We start from the raw sequence: 18,168 nt of genomic DNA on the forward strand, positions 1-18,168 counted from the left end.
TGTATATTTCGAGCTGCCAGTTCTTTTCACCTGAAGATCAAAGCAGCTGTTAACAATGTATTTTCTCTGGATAGAAATGAGAACTGAGAAAACTCGTAGCAGCAAAAGCTTCAAAAACACATTTGAGACAGGCATGAAGGTGACTTTCCTGCAGGAAAAGAAGGGCAGAGTCTCCTCCAAAAGCCAGTTGTTCCTATACTCCACCCTAGCAAAGTCCTCACAAAGGCACCAAGTGCTGGTGTGCTGCAAACCATCTGTGTGCCATCCATGTGCAGTTATGCTCTAATCAGTCATAAAAGGGTGAGGTGTTCAGATGAGCAGGAATTACTGTTAGTCAATGAAGTCAACAGGGCTAACAGCTATAGCAGCAGAAGCAGCTGAAAACAAAGGTCCCAAGAGTTGTTTTTGGTTTTTTTGGGGGGGGCAGGGGATCCTTTATTTCTAGGGAAAAAAAGTCTGAGAGGAATTAAAAACAGTTTGGATGAAAGCCGTGCTCCAAGCAGTAGGAAGCACTGACTTTATGTAATACTTCAGCCATGCTATAAAAAAGAAGGTTGCACATTGCACAGACAAAGTCGTGCTCCCTTGATGCAACTGCCTAGAAACAGGCAGGCTGTAATTTCTCATTGCATGAAGTAGGGGCAAATATCCAGCTAAGCCATCAAATAGGCTTTAGTCAGGTGGCACATCTGCTACACAAGATTTCAGACCCTTAAAAATAATGTGTGTTATATAAGAACAAGCACCAAGATTACATACAAATTTCTAGAAGAAGGAAGGAACAATGTCCCCAAATAACTCAAATTATTCTATTATGAACTGTGAATAATGGCTTCTCTCAGAGACCAACAGAAAAATGAACACAAGTAGATAATCTTGAGACTCTCGTTCTCCTGAAAGATAAGGTATAAATAATCTAAAAAGGAAAGCAGACAGTGAAGAGTGAAAAAAGGGCCTGATGCCATATTACAAGACTATTTACCATGGAAGTCATTCAAGATCAGCAGTGGGAAGCAATTACACAGACAGTATTGTAAAAAGCAAAGATAAATGTCCAAAAGAAAACAAATACCATTATTGGAAACACCATGTGCATTCATGAGAATACACAGAAACTAACAAAGATATGTAATGTTTCTTCCTTAACCAACTCAGGAAGGAACACAAAGTTCTACACAAGAAAATATGTTTAATACTGTATTTGCAAAAAAAAAAAAAAAAAAAGGAAATTCCTCAACATGACTTCGTTTTCTTCAGAAATCTTACACTTACTTTTATCAGATGAATTTTTTTTTGTTAGTGCAAATAAATGGTGAATTCACTACATCTACCCACGCACTGAAATCCAGTCAGACACTAGTAATTTCTAGATAGCTGTTGGCTCTGACTTTCAATTATTTAAAATGCCTTTCAAGCATCCTTCCAAACACTGTATTTCTCCTGAAGGCTGAGGTGAACCTTATTGAAGTAGCTGAGAACAGAGAGGGTTTAGGTGACAGTACTGGACCAAGTGCATCTAACAGTTAGCCATTAAGGAGAGATGCATCTCTAAAGTGACTGACAGCTAACATCTGTTAGCTCAGCAAACAATTCTGTGCTTTATAAAAAGAGGTAGTAAAATACCTATTTGAAAGATTTAAGTATCTATATGAAGAGTGCAATCCCTGCAAAGAATTATTGAAACAGCTGATGTATTTGTACGAGGCACGTAACTAAGAGAGCTCTTTCTTGTCATAATCAGCTTGCTGGCAAACACTGCATCTTTATACACCTCAGCCAGGAGAAGAACTGTACTCATTTTGTGTTCAAAAATTCTAAAGGCTGCTAAGTCCTAAGAGGTTCTTCATTTGTAACACTTCAGTAACCATGAAACAATAAGAAATTAAGTGCTCCACTCATACTAAGAGCAAAATGGAAATTCAGTGAAATGATCGCCTCTATTTTAAGTTTCTATATCCTGAAATCAAGAGTACATCAGACAACTGTCATACCCCTTTTGAACATCAGTTCAGTGCACTGCAACAACCTCAACAGACACCACGTATAAGATTGAGCCATTAATCTCTGAGAAATAACATGCAATTCATTCCAAATGCAAAGAATATAGTGCCATTTGTCAGGGGAAGAGAAGGAAAACAAGCTCACCTGAGCTAAAACACAACACAAATAAAGTCTGCATAAATTACTAAGAGACACAGATTTTGGTTCCATCATTGCAGTTACACCCGTGAAGGTTCACTGCATGTTTGCAGTGCCAGCTGAGGCAGCTGGTTTTATCTAGGGCACCTAAGCAGCACCACCACAGCACTGTGCCTGGTACGCATCCCAAGTCAATCTTACTGGAAGGAGTGGTAGGAGAGAAAAACAGTGCTTGCTTCAATATCAGTCAAGGCTGTTCACTGCCTACACTTCAGATCTGAAAAACACCAATGAAAATTTTATTCAGCACTGGGTAACTAGCTGGATAGCTTTCTGGATCACTTTAGACTGATACCTCTGTACATAAACAGAACAAACACACTAAATCCTTTTTTTCCCCCATTAAAGTTACATTTTTTTTCAGGAAGCACTGACAAGCCAAGCAAAACACAGAGATATAAACTGACTCTAACATTCTAAAACAACATTAAATAATACTGAGAAGCATAAAAGCTTCTTTAAGGGTAATCCCAAAGGTAAGAGTAGAAGAATGGACTTCCAAACAGAATTAGCAAGCCTTGAATTTCTCACCGGATCTATGGTGACAAGTGTTAAGCTCAGTAAGTATTAAAAAAAAAGTCCAAAATGTTTTTTCCTCCTAAAATCATATGCAAGTATCTCCTATTGTTCTATATTACAATTAGATTTTAAGAAATATCTAAGATAGTAATTCAGTCAGTCACCCCTATCTGCCTCACATGGAGCACAGAGCCCAGCTGTGTTTCTTGCCACTTGACCTAAGTTGACATCTGACACATACAACCATCACTCCACCACCATGCACTGGTGATGCAATTGAGAGACTTCCAAATTACAAAAGTGCATTCCAGCTTTCAGTACAATTTATGTAATTTTCAGGGACTGAAAAGGGAAAAGAGAATCCTGGAGACCACAAGTGCATCCTAGGATTTTTTCATTAACTAAACGAACAGAGACTTTTCAATATGTGACACACAGATTAACTACAAATGCAGCGATCTGATGTACAGAAACAAATGGATGTTGGGAAGAGGAGCATGAAAAAAAACAGTATTTTTTTTTTTTTTTTTTTGCTTTTAAGTGGATTGATAATCTATATTTCACATTCGGTAGATGTTTATGAATAAGAGATAACTGAAGTCTCCACTTCCTTTTCCTACTCCTCTATTTCAGCAAATAAATAGTAAAGAATTTTTTAAGTATCAACAATGATGAAAACCTGTGTTGCTGTTTTTTCTTTTTTAAAGGCACTCTAATCTCACCTTTTTAATTTACAACATAGTGACAACATTAGAGGAATTTGATTAGCCAATCCTGTATTGACTTTCCCATGAGATAAACACCTGAAAAATACCACTGTGCACTAGAAAAGAGAAAGCAAGTTTTGTTATGTATTGCCTCTGTATTGTTCCAGTTTGCACTGAATATATTTCAAATGCATATTTTCCTTTATATTAGGAACATTCTGTTTGGCAGTCTATTTACAGACAGGGCCTATTACTAACCTTTTTGTATCTCCTTTTTGGACTTTTACCCAGTGCTCCACTTGAGCCATATTACTTTTTCTTTGAATCTGTTTATCTGGATTTGTCCTGGGAACAAACCCTCTTTTATATGAGCTGGTACCATTCTGCTCCACTAGGCCAGCACTCATACTTAATGAACTAGGAAGCGTTCCATTCTTCTCAATGGGCACAGACTGAGCTACTTGGGATCGTGGTGGATTCGTTAAATCTGGAAATAATGAATCAGCTTCTGTTAACGCATGCTTAGCCTTTCCCTTCTTAGTTTCTAGAGCTTCTTTTCTGTGGATATAACGTTCCTCTTCTTCTTTTTCTCTTCTTATCTCCTCACGCTTATCATATCCGAGCATTTCAGCAGATTTTTGGTAACTTTCTTTTGTGTCTGTAATCTCTGCCTTCACACATACTTTACAGGCATCCACATGATTGACTTGGGGAACAGCTCGTTGATCTCCTTTTTCAGTTTCTCTGAAAAGAAAATATATGTTGATAATGAACACTGCTTAGCTGTCAGAAGATGATGCACTCTCATTAATATTTTAGAAAGGATAGCTAGGAACAGCACCTTTTCTTGGTTGTACTGAATTTGACAGATGTTAAAATAGATATGGTCAACAAAACTAAGTTGTTATCCCAGTTAGATGAAAGTTACCTCTGCAGAAATCTTTTATATGCAGCTGTAAAATAACTGAAAATATTAATACTGTATGAAAATTGTTCAACTTGTGTAATACTACATACAAATAACTATAGAAAAAGAAGTCTTCCTATCCTAGGAAGCACAGAAAGCCAAAAAGCAGAAAACCAACTGCCAACTGTGCATTTTAAAGTAAAAAAAAGTCTTTCATATATTCATAGATGCCCTAGGGACTAGTAATTTCTGGCAAGAGGACAGACCATCTACATTTGATTCATTATTATCATTGTCTATGAAACCTACAGTTTTGCTATTCCCAAAGTTAAATTAAATTAAATCTCCATTTTTCCTAAATCTCATCAAAATATTTCAAAAATTCCATACCAGAATTCTTGATATAAAATTTGCAATGCACTACAAAATGTCTAAGGGTCCAAAAAGCTTTACACTGCTTTTGACACACAACACATTTCATTTGCCATTTTCTTCACCTCTTTATAGTCATAAACTTCCCTACATGATTTTTCTCTAACACTTTAATAGTAGCATCGATCTCATTTTCTCTAAGCTATGTTCAGTTTCCTTAAAGCTTTACAGAAGGTGGATTTCCAAGTAAATGTCACAAGGACACTATCAATACTTCTAATGTGCCAGGCTTCCATGATTTTTCTTCCTATTACTCCTATCCTTATAAAGAACATAAAGAAAAACAAGTAACAGGTCACACATTATTTGAAATTAAAATTAATTCCAGAAAATTTTAACACAAAATCATATGGTGTGTAAAGGTCTAGAAGGGATGTTAGACTTTTTGCTTATACTGTATTATATTTACTAAAAGCAAGCACTAGTGCAAGATACTCTGAAAAACTGCACTATGACAATTCTCAGAGTGCCATAGGTTAAAAGCAGGGCTACCTCACAGTACAAAGGCTTCTTTCATATGGGCTTGTAGGGAAAGAATAACATTCCCAAAGTCAAAACATCAAGAAAGTTATATCAGTTTTAAGAAAAGGGAAAAACTGGAAGCCCATGAAGACACAGTGCCTCAAGCACTGTTAAAGAACCAAAGTACATCTTCCTCTTAAAACTGCACTTTTTTATGGGCTGACGAAAACATTTAACTCACACTAAAGGCCAACAATTTAAGTCAAAAATAAGCAAGTTAATATCTACATAAATTAGCTAATAAACATAACTATGTATTTGTAATGTACTCATTTTTAACATTCTTCTCCCTCTTAGGAGGGCTCTGATCCTAGTTCTAAACACTCAGCTGAAATGACTCATTGCTCTTTTTGTTCTTGCCCTTCTATTTACCTTCCTTACAGCTGCCATTTGGCTGCTGCATGTGTATGAATTTTTCTCACAAGCAATTGTAACTTCAATTCCCTAAAAATACGTATACAGAAAAGAAATCCGTGTCATTAAACGGGGGCATACTGCTTATTTGTTGCTAACTAGCTGACCTGCAACAGGAACAAGTTGTTGCAGTAATTATAAAGAACTATTTCTTTAAAATTGAAATAAGTTTCATTGCACACAGTTACAAGTTTCCCCTTCAGAAATCACCATCCAGTCTGTTTTCTAAGCTAGGAATTGGCTCATGGAACTTGCCTTCTCAGTGAAGAGCGTGTTTGCATAAGGGCAGCTTGGTTCATAGCCCGAATCCAGCTGTTCATATCCTCCTGGGTATCTGCACTGAAGTAATACGTCCGCATCCCTGAATGCTCTGCCTGAGAGCCAATAACAGAATTCTTATTATAAATATATGCCCGCATCCCTGTATGGACAGCCTGTCAGAAAAAGAAACAAAAGCAAAGCACAAAGAAATCAACATCAGACAGCACTGCTATTTTCTCCCCAAAATGTTTATTGCAACTTTTCCTGATATCTTTAAAATAAATAAAACTTTCAGCATTCTTTGGCTGAAGTTAAGGTAAAATTATCATCTTGCCACAACTGGCAGCTCTGCAGCAAACACCAATAGCACTCTCTACATTTTACTGAAATTCTCACCCACTTCTTTCTCACACTATTAGGCTACAAGTGCAGCATTTCTGTTTTTCATAGTAGGAACTTCCACCTTTTTAATTTTTCTTAACTGATGTTCCATTTACTGCCAATAACACACAAAACAAGTTAAATTAATTTTCACTGAGACACGTGTAAGTGAGCAAACCACCACAGCTTTCTTCATAAAGCAATTTAGTCAGACAAAACATACAAAAATTTTACCATTCAAGCAATTAAACTGCTTATTTAAGAACTGTTAAGATCTTCTTCGTTAAAGCGTGCACTTGAGCCCCTGTATTAGCTGCAAAATCACAAGACTTACTGATAAAGTTATCAATACAGATAGAATTACCAAAGTGCATAAAATACTGACAAGCATCTCTGCATACCAGAATGTCCCATGAAATTCCACTGAAGACTACATGTATTCAGTAATTTCTCTATAAACAAATCAAACACCTAAATAGTAGTGCCACACACAAAATCATGTTTGGAATGAGATGTCTGTGCAACTCTAGGCTAGTTGAATTTAATCAAATCTTATCCACCTTTGTATAAGGGATAGTATAAACATTACTATGTCATACAACTACGATTCAAGACTAATATTTCCTCCAAATTACCTTGTGGATGTAGTTGCTGTTTAGCACTTCATATGCTCTTCACCATTGTTAACAAAACTAGTAGGAAAAGACTAATTTCCCTATTATTTAAAAAAGCTGAAGCAAGTATACTCAACACAAAAGCACTTGCAAAAAATATCTAAATAAAATAACTCAAATTGCTTTTAATAAAACTAAACCTGCTATAACATAAAAAGCTAATGGCTGAGAGAGCTTTTTTTTTTTTATTTTTAAGAGGGAAAGAAAAACAGAAGTCCAAGATTGTCTTCCTGCTCCACAGCCTTTGCTTCCCACCTCCAATGGCAGATAACAGAATACAAGGTGGTATCTCTCTTCCCACCATTACCTACCTTAACCAAAGGAAGTAGGGGTTACATAAATGAAACAGTAGCTCTGATCAATTCCATATTTAGGAACCAAATGATTTCTTTTCACGTGTTTGGCTGATCGAGTTTTTTGGGTTTTCTTTACTGTTGGGAGTCTTCTTGCTTTTCTGCCTTCTTGAAAATACCATAAACGTTCCAAAAAAAATTTGTTTTGGAAGAACTTAAATCATTGCAATTTATAATTAACATTCAGTGCAAGAACATAGCAAGAAAAGCAGCTCCAGACATAAAAGAAATCAGTGACTTCACAGTTAGACCTTATGACTACACAGTTCCCATATACACCATTTTGAGTCTAGAGGAGAAGATGCTAGAATATGGAAGTGAAGCAACTCTAGACTATACATGTAGCACTGCAGAGGACACACTAGGATCCTAACCTTCATTGGCTACATGCTTGCTGGAAAAAATACAAACATAACAAACCAACAACGGGACCTTGGTTAACTAACTGGAGACTGCATACCCCCAGCAGTACACGGATTTATTTCACTCGTATGTTATGTTCAACATAATCCATTTGCCTCTCATGCTCCCTTTCAGTGGTGCATAATGAACACAGCTGAAAGCATTGCTTGAAAGGCAATGGAGAAACAGAATAAAAACACAAAGCATGTTGCACTATTCTCCTGTAAGAAACTGAAGCTATTGAACAAAAAACATTGATAGCTCCAGAAGGGAAAACAGAGATGGCTTGCTGTTACCAACAGACCCGACATCTTGAAGTTTGCAATATATAAAATCAGTTAAAGGAAAATTCTGACACACTTCAGTTACAGTCATTTATTAGTAGCACATCTAATAAGTAGAAAGCCACTTTCTGCTCATGTCCTGTAGCTGTCACTGCTAGTAGACACAGAAGCCAGCATTTTTTTTTTTTTTTTTTTGCTTGCTTGTTTTTAAAGCAATAGCTATTAGAATGACTACAGCACATGAACAAGCCTAAAACACAGCACGTGCCACACATATGTAGTACACAACAGGAAAAAGTAATACCGGTACCTATTCATGCATTCAGATGCCTTAATGCAGATAGATTGAGAAGGGAAGCAGTCTCTCTCCCAAAATGCACAGGAGAAATGGACAGTAAACCCCAAAAGCGTATCAATAAAATAAGACAGGGACAAAAAGTTAAGTTAAAATTGTGAAAAGATTCACGTTTCTAAAGAAAATATTCAATGAAAGGTTATAGTAATATAAGTATACAGGAATAAGTATCTACAACTGCTATCTTTATTCCAAATCATTCAAAATTCTGAGGAGAGAAAAAGCCAGAGTTCATAGAATGGAAGGATGGCAAGAGAAACGCTTTTTTTTTTCTCCCCACTTTTTTTTTTTTTAATGAAAACTAGTGAAATTGTCCTGTCCCATTTGGTCTAAGTAGTGAACAGATATTTGCTTTAGTCTGTCCTCAGTATCAATAATGTAAATATATTGAAAAACTGGTAGAGTAGCATCTTCTTGGAATAATGATTTGGCCTGGCTTCCTCAGCTCTGAGTGCCCCCACACTGACTGACTAAACCTCTGAAAAAATGTCAAGGGTAGTATCAAAGTAAGAAGGAGTTTTATTTGTTTGGGTTTTAGCTCCAGTGGTACTTCACATCTCTTACAGAGCATCAAAGCATATTTCACTGACTTTATCTGGTTGCAAGATGTGTATACACATACTGACATACACTCTCATACATTGGCTTTGCTTGAAGTTTTGCAGCTTTCTTCAGGGCAGACACTGGTAGACCTTCCAATTTTCAACAATTTGCATTAATGTCAGATTTATAAAATGAGTTGCTCATATTTTAACATATAAAATCAATTAAAGTATCTTTCCAGACAGAGAGCAGGAAGACTTCTAAAGAGACTGCAACAGTATTATCTTCCATGAATGGCTAATATTTACATTTAAAGTTGTATTAATGAAAGGCACAGTACATTCTCTATTTGTCACAAGGAGTATTTCCAGCTATACATGAATGTCATGTGAACTTTTTCACAGTGAAGTCCAAACATAGCATTTGTGGTATCCCACATCTGTATCAGCAGAGAACTACTGTATGAAGAAATAGATCCATTAATTAATATTTATAAGACATTAGCTACAGAACTAAATGTGCAAAGATCCTAAGTTCTAAAGGTCACCACACAAATTAATGACAGTAGTAACCACAGGACTTTGCTTGGGAGAAATAAACAATGTGAAAAGCTTGTCAAGATGGACACTTAGAAGTGAATTTAATACACATACTCCTACACTTCCAATAGGTGTAGGTTTGAGTGCATCTGAACAGCCATATGCTTTTCTACAGGCCCGTCACTGCCAGGCATTTAAGTAAGACACAAAATGCGTGGGTCCTTTGGAGCTGATGGAAGGGCTGAAGAACTTCCACAGGGAATGTTCTACTTGTTAAAGTTGCCTACATCCTAGGAAACACATACTTCAGAAATTGTCTTCTAACTGCTTCGTATACCAAAAGCATTCCTGTATTTGCTAAGTAGAATTCCTCTTAGTTTTACAAAACAACATTTTCAGAGTTTGAACGCTTATCTAGCTTCAAAAACTCACTGCTACTTAAAAAAGCCATTTAAATGAAAGCCTCCATTGTAACAAACAATTTACAGCAATCAGAGTAAGTGAGAGGCCAAATGCAAAAAGTGATGCACCACATTCCCCCACTCATTCGGGACATAAATGTGAGAAAGTCCTATCTTTATTTCAGGCTTACTCTTGTTGAGCTTTCTATTTCTGGCTGTGCTACACTGAGACAGAATGTCCGCCTGTGCTTTGGCTATCGAAGCGCACTGAGATTAGATAAAGGTAATGGCTGGTGAGTGATGGAATGCCATCATGGCTGTGCTCCCACCGCAGTCAAGGCTGCCATCACTGAATGTTGGCATTGAGTGGGGCTCAGGCAGCAGAAATCATTCAAAATCTGCCAACTGCCCTAGGAGTTGGTTCTAAATAAAATGAAAGTGCATTGTCAAGCCTTCCCTAACAACTCCTTGCTTCTCTATCAACTTTTTAGAAGTAACCTTACACTGAAAATCCCAGTTTATTGGCTCAAGCTAACCTTCAGAAAAGATGCAGATTAAAGATTTAATACAGCTCACATAGGTATAATATCCTAGAAGGATCAGGGGAAGTCTGCACTTGCTTCTGAATATATTTAACCACGTCATAACCATGGGTTCTATTCTGCAGGAAGAGGCACAGCTTGGCAGTGGTGACCAAGAGTTTGCCTACAGAACATATCATTTGGAAACTATATGTGTGTACGAATGGTTTTAAATCAAAAGAGAGGAGATTTAGATTAGATATTAGGAGGAAATTCTTTACTCAGAGGGTGGTGAGGCACTGGAACAGGCTGCCCAGAGAAGCTGTAGTTGCCCCATTCCTGGAAAGCCAGGTTGGATGGGGCCCCAGGCAGCCTGATCTAATGCCTGATTTAGTGGGTGGCAACTCAGCATGGGGCTGGAACTGAATGTTCTTTAAAGTCCCTTCCAACCAAAGCCACTCTGTGTGCACATATACACATATCTACATACACACACACATTAAGATTCTTTCCCTTATGACTGATAGTCAGCTTAAGGTTAACAAACCTAAACCACATTCAATGAACATTAACAAATATCCTTCCTTGAAATTAAAAAGAATTTTTTCAAAACGCTAACACAACAAGATTCAAGCAGATACAATTGCTATTTCACCTCCATTCCCAACCTGCACTAAGACGTATTCAATCGGTGTAAAAGCCTAAATATACACTGGGTCTTCATTTTGCACCATGTGCTTCTGCCTCGAAAAAGCCTCAAAGAGAACTTCATGAATCACATTTGTTCAATATTGGAGTAAAATGATTTTTTAACAAAGAATTCTCTGTAGCTTATCCTGCTATCTCATGTTCAATATATTTGAAAAAGTACAACAAATATTTCCACAACGAGCAGCAGGTCTTTTTTCAAACACACTTCAAGTTAATATTTGTTTAATAAAAATCAAATAATTGTACACTTGAAAATAAATCTTAATGCTACAAAAGGCAGTCTACCATTTAAAAACACATCAAAAAATCAAAGCAAAAACAAAATTGAAAGCTGAAGAGATGTTTTCAGCAAATATATAAAGAGAAAGATTTCTTCCATATCTCTTAAACTACATCTGATAAAAAATGAAACAAGTTACTTGTTTGTTTAGTAATATGGCTCACCTGCTTCTTTAGTACAGAAGAACAGGTTCTGCTCCAAATACCAGTGTAACAAATTTGCAAACATACACTGACATTTCTGATCTTTGCCTTAATGCTGCAATTTGGACAATCAGGTAAGATTTTCTACTGTTAAGAAGGAATGAATTTTGTATTTCACTTCCTCCGTAGGTTTTTATAAGAATTAATAGAATTTGAAATCATACAATTAAATTTATTTTTAATTAAAAAAAAAAAAAACAGAACATTAAGCTGCATTGAATGAGTGCTTTTACCTTTAAAAAAAAAAGCAGAAAATTACTCAACATCCCTCAGGACAATTATTGCTTCCAAACAAGAAAGGAGAAAAATTGCATATTCTTTCTTCACTTGAAAGGAGGCAATTATATATCAAAAGTCACAGTGTTGCTGTTTTCTAACTGTAAAAACGGAGTTGCTTCTTTTTTTTTAAAAAAAAAAACACAATAAAATTAAAATTTAAAAAGCCATCAGTCCATTATAAGATCAATTACACTATAAAGAAAAAAAACGTCAACTCTTTCAATATCTAAAAGCAGTGGAACAACTCAACATGAATTTCTAATTATTAAGCTCCAAAGACCTATATATAGTAACATATATTAAAACCAATTTATAAGTAACAGAAAAGTGCTACATGACATTTGAATAGGCAAAGTCTCTTTGAAAAAAATCATAATAGGAAAGAAGATATTCTTGCTTACAACAACATCATTTCTAATGCAAATAAGCATTTTAGAATATGCTAACCTGCTAAGTGTTGTACCCATACCTTAAAAGAAAATTTGCGATTTATACGATCTTCAGGTCCAACAGGAGATATTACATAGCTGGGCAATGGTATGCTACCCAACACAGATTCTTCTCTGCTATCTGCAGAATAATAATAATAATAAATAATTTTAAACAAAAAAAAAACCCACTAATTCACTACACATTTCAGTGGAATATCAATACATTCTCCATTACGGACACAGAGTGGTCTATTACAGAAGGACAGCAAACAATAGAGGCATGAAGTCTGAATGTGAGAGAATTAAAATGGATACAAGAAATTTCTACGTGAGGACAGAGAAACAGCGTGACAGGATGACCAGGGAGGCTGTGTCATCTCCACTGTTGGAGGTTTTCAATGCATGAACGCATTGAGCCCCAAAGAGCCTGATCTGACCTCCTTTTTTGGACTCCGGTTTGATGTTTGGATGCTCTCTGAAGTCTGAATTTTATTATGACTCAATGACAACAACATAGAGAAACGTTTCATTTTTAAAGAAGCAATATTGTATTTTTCAATAATAAAGTAAGTGGTTTTTTTGTTTGTTTAATTCATTTTGGGCAAAAGCAGACTTCCTGAACAAAGCTTATTTTGACAAATGAACTCTGATAGGCTGTGTAACAGAAATCCCTTTCCATTTAGCATTTTATTATAACGAAAAAAAACCTATTACTATCAACTCTTAAGCAAACAGCAGGAGAAACGTAGTGCCCACAACATGAATTTGAGCTTGATATTCTACAATGTTTTCTAAAATTTGTAAAATCCGAATCAAAACCTAGAAATAACGCTATGTAATATTATATCATTATTTCTATTCAAAGAAAAATTATGTTTAACCTGTAGAAATACTGACTTCAGGATTTCTCACTCTTATGTTATCACTTGGATGAAAGCTGAATCAACACCCTGATCTGGCTGCACTGTATTCTCATAATCAGCTACACAGCCACAAGGAGGTAGGTAACAACTCCGAACATGGATAGAAAAAATCTTAAACTGGTATTGCTGCCAAATATTTTGTAATGTAAGCCTTGGCATATAGGAAAGACAAGTTACGTGATAAAACATCATACAGCAGCCCCCTCAGTCCCCATCTCTGGCTTGAATTTGCCACACCTTAAAGAGGAATGGACAAATCCTTGCTTTACGGTGCATTCTTTTAGAACACCTAAATGTAGCTGAAAAATTCATTTAGCTTACACTTGCAATGTGATTTGAACAGGTAAACTGTTACAGGCCAACTCAGAAGAGCTACTATTATCTACTCACCTTTATAGTAAAACAAACAATAATCAGCAAGCACAAACCATCGTCTTTTCCATAATCGCATACCAGAACTGTCCTGAAATGGAAGAAAGGTGATACATTTTTCATCTGATGAGAATAAGAGCTTTATCATACGGTGCTGTATCAGTGAGTAGCTTACCAGAAATCCACCCAAGTATGACATTAATTACAAAAATAACCATTTTATATTTTAGCAAAATATTATACACTCAGAAAGAAATAAAGCGTCCAACTATAAAACAATCAGTTTAGAATACTCAAGCTGCTCATTTTCACTAAGCAATTAAACTTACATCCAAACAGAGTTCAGATTCACCCCATAAACAATCAATGCATATTTTTATTGGACAGCTTTGTCCCGCAATAAGGAAACAAAGGTATGCATCCTGACAGCACAAACTCCAACAAGGATTGCCCTTAGATCAAGATGAAAATCCCCACAACTGTGAAATATGACCTCACGTTTAAGACAAGGATCTCCTATAATTCCACAGTCCATTTTCCATATGTTACCCATACCTAAAATGTAATTTAATCAAATATTCCTAAGGAAATAGACCAGGATGCATAACGTACAGACTTTAATGAAGTATAATTCAATATGCCTGTGGAGACAAACGTCTCCATATAACATACATCACCTTGTCAAAATGAGTAATATTTACATATAAATTAATTTTAGAAGCCCGTAAAATTGCCAAAATGTAACCTCAGCATGTACAACTTATTACACTGAAGGCTTTGATGAGACCAACTGCAGAGAAAGCATCTTCAGTCTTTAAGTGCTTGCAAGTAAAAAGTGGACAGAAGGAAATAGCTAAATGAACACTATAGATACTATTTACTTCACTTATTTTTCCAGTCATATTAAGTATGCAATGACTTTCTTCCCTTTTGTTTTTCATGCTCTCGGCATAGTTCTGACTCTGCCCTGCCCAATGGACTCCCTTAGTGGATGTCAACAGGACTGATTGTGGAACACAGTTCTCATGGAGAAGGAAGTGAATGGCTGTCAGCAACTTTTTCCTTTGCACGTAGAATCATGCCTTTAACACTCAGACTTTAGACTTTTCCTACTCGTCCCTTAATCTAGCTGCTACACCTTCATCAGCACCCACCAGGTCATTATCAAATCAGAAGCAAGTTTCCTTATATAAAAGCTTTTTTCACTTTCTGCATTCAAAGATGTCTTCCGCCAGCTTCAAGATGCAGCAAGTGCAAAATTCTATAATCCTGCCTTTATTTTGACACTGGTCTTGGTGACAGCAATGCGTGATGCATGAGGCCCTGTCTACCTTCATCTTCTCCCTCTGCTTCTGGAGGCAAATTAATCGGAATTAAGCCTTTGATCCAGAGTGTAAGGGCAAAGAAAGCAGATAGCTTTCACGCCCAACCCCAGGTTAGTGAAGAGATCTGAAGGGGACTGAGATCAGTATGGCAGTAAACCAGCAGGATAAAACAGTGGAAATAACCAGACACTGACAACAAAGCTATAGCTTAAGCATTTAACCAGGACAGCAGTGTCCATTTATCACTGTTTCCACTTCCGTATCAAATCCGTATGCAAAACCCTGTTTTCACACATGTTGAGCACAAGCCCCTTGTTACACAAGCTCATGCGTGTTCCCAACACTGCCCAACATAACCATAAGCAAGAGGGCTTATGTTTTTTCAGTTACCTGAAAGCCACTTTTACTTGATGACTGCACGCTTACCTGTTTGTGTAACCAGCCTCTTACTATCACAGGAACATTGGGATTCCTCCTGATAGCTTGTTCCCTCTTTCCGAAGCTATGAACTTTGTTTCCAACCTTCATCACCTGTAAAGAAGTAAACAGTAGCAGTGTATTTTCAAACTGCTCTTACACACACACTTCGTATTTAAAATAACTTCCCTGTAACAATTCATGACACACTAATACACTACAGCATTTTCAAGGGCAAGCATATAGACAAAAATATTTCCAATACAGCAAAAGCAACTTCCCACTCTCATCAACAACATCAGTGTCAGGATGGTGTGCTAATAGCAGTAGTGCTGGTAGCTCCAGTCTGAATGGCAGAACCACTAAGTTTTATTGTGCTCGGAAAGTATTTCTGAGTGCACAACAACATCTGCATGCAAGCATCCCTCTACAATACATAGGAGCTTGTGTCCAGGAATCTTGTTTTTAGCTGCTTGTTCTCTGTTTGGTGTTTTTTTTTTCCCCATTTAAATTCAAATTACATAGACAGTTTAATAAAATGCTTGACTTTAACCCTGCAAGCAAAAGGAGAAGATGTAGCAGCATGTCTGCTAAGGAAGAGACCTAGGTGGTAGTAAATAGAAAATAAGGGCTATGTAATGCTTTGTTTTACTGCAACCTTGGTTTTGATTCACATCAGCAAAACAATTTCAAAAAGGAGCAGGGAAAGTCTGTGCAAAAAGGAGCAAAACTCTCTGGATGAACAATCTGCCTGTTCTTTTCTTTTCCAATCTCAGCTGTTTGCTACTGCAATTGTTTAGGAACCCGAGGTGCACAAACTGCCCTCAGAGTTGCATCCAATCTCTCCAAGGAAAGAGCTGTTCAGATTCACTCCCTGCCTCCTTCCTAAAACGTTCCTGCCATGTCATCTTTGTTCAAATCCCTCCTCTCGAGTCGTTGGGGAACTGCTACTCTGTCAGCTGCAACAAACAGCAGCTCTGGAAATAAGCATGTTTGTCATATGCAAGAGATGATATAAAAAAATCTCAGTGCACTATTTCTTCCTGTCAGGCAACATCTGGACTGGAAGTCAGCACATATAATCATAAAACGCTCCAGCAATGTATGAGTACACAAAGAAAAATTCTCCTCAGTTTGAGGCCAGGCTTTTCCAATCTGTACTAAATTTCATACATTTCAGTAGATGTGAGCACAACTCTTAATGCAGAATTGAGAAAATGACAATTACTAGTTAAAACAAAAGAAACCACCCAGTAATTAACTTGCTTTGGTGCCACAGCACAAAAAGCAGCCAATAGAGTGTAACTTGTAAGCAGATATCAAAGAACAGATTTTACGAGGTAGTGTGCTGAGGTTTGTTTCTCAGGAAGCAGCACACTGCTTTCTGCTCTGCTGAGATGTGGGTGAGCTGCACATCACGGCCATTTCTATGAGAGACACCTGGGAGACAGGAAGAGTGCCAGGCACACCTGGCATTGCAGTGAGAGGCTGAACAAGGTTTACCTGTGGCCCAGTGCTATGCAGAACATCTGAACAACCCAGCTGCCAAAGGCTAGCACACACCCAACAGGCCAGGCTGCCAACAGCACCAGCTTTCTGAGCAGATGATCAAGCGCTTGGATTCCTCGATCTTATTCAATTTTACAAAATGCAGAAAAGCCACCATTAGACTTACTTATAAAAAAACCCAAAACACAACAGTTATTAGACAAGAGGGGGGTAAGTCTTTCTAAGGCTGTATATTTCATACCAAAACTCGCAATAGAAATAACTATTCTTCCACCTAATTTCAGTTTTTCATATCATCTGTAGCATAAACTGTTTCATTCAATTCTAGATTAAAAAACAACTTCATATCTTTTTTTCACTGGCTACAAATTAGAAGTCAGTTTAAAAGAAAAAGTGTAATTTTAAAACTCTTTGCATGTGCTGGAGTGATCTTTTCCTAACTTGAAATATTGATACCACTGTCATGTGTTGAGACAGGCAGGTCAGATCAGCTGCCTGTGCAACTGAAGACAAGGAAGTCATTTTGATTTCAGTGCATCTGTTACACTGACTTGTTTGTGAGTGACTCACATTTCTACAAAGAAGCAAAATATCAAGAGCCAAAATTTCATCACTGCTTCATCCTCTCCTTCATTGGAGAGTTGTTAATTATAGTATTTCAATATATATATTTGTAAAACAAATCAAAAATCAAACAAAGTAAACAGCATTTAATCTGGAAGACATTTTCTAAATTGAAAAAACACCACTACCTTGGTGGAAAAAGAAAAACACATATATACACAAGAGAACACACAACTTCACTTAAATATATAAGTTTTTTGTTCTATGTCCTAACCTGTTCTATTCAGTAATCTCAAGATGTTCTATAGCCAAATTAATTCATCAATTCTTTCTGTATCTTTAAGAAAATTACACAGAATCCTTATTTTTCAAATAGGATGAACTGAAACAGAGTTCCTGCTGTTGATAATGAGCATTCATTTGAAGTAGCCCTGACCTAACCCTCACATTCCAGCTCCAAATGGCCACAGAGTTTGCTCCACTGCATACTTGCCACCATTATCAGTTTCTCTCAATTGCTACACCCATTCTTTATTTACCTTTTGTAATGCTCAGCTGTTCATACTGGAAAAATATAAGTAACTATCAATGCTAACAACAATTCAACTACTTCTCCTGGACAGAAACCACCGAAAACGGAACACAGCATTTAGTAAGTAAAAATTACATGACAGTATTATTCTCCATACTTCTGCCTTGACAGAAATAGTAGCATTTGCTAACTGACTATATTCCAAATC

General features: G+C 36.7%; 1 protein-coding gene and 1 long non-coding RNA gene across 3 annotated transcripts in view; one reads left to right on the forward strand and one right to left on the reverse strand.

The window, feature by feature from the left end:
• PLEKHA7 (pleckstrin homology domain containing A7) overlaps nt 1–18,168 on the reverse strand; it is a 139,960-nt gene that overhangs the window by 35,704 nt on the left and 86,088 nt on the right. For both annotated transcript variants that reach the window (XM_090140522.1, XM_090140521.1), the window contains exons 6-10: nt 15,365–15,469; nt 13,632–13,704; nt 12,357–12,457; nt 5,956–6,134; nt 3,684–4,169 (exon numbers count right to left, since the gene is read on the reverse strand). In XM_090140522.1, coding sequence (XP_089996648.1) covers nt 3,684–4,169; nt 5,956–6,134; nt 12,357–12,457; nt 13,632–13,704; nt 15,365–15,469 — 944 coding nt within the window. The remainder of the gene's footprint in view (nt 1–3,683; nt 4,170–5,955; nt 6,135–12,356; nt 12,458–13,631; nt 13,705–15,364; nt 15,470–18,168) is intronic.
• Nucleotides 10,315–14,950, forward strand: LOC116242893 (uncharacterized). Its single transcript, XR_004169839.2, has 3 exons — nt 10,315–10,627; nt 13,206–13,318; nt 14,568–14,950. It is a non-coding gene; the product is annotated as an uncharacterized LOC116242893 (long non-coding RNA).

Source organism: Phasianus colchicus, chromosome 5 (assembly GCF_987193195.1).
Source record: "Phasianus colchicus chromosome 5, bPhaCol1.hap1.1, whole genome shotgun sequence".
NCBI lineage: Eukaryota > Metazoa > Chordata > Aves > Galliformes > Phasianidae > Phasianus > Phasianus colchicus.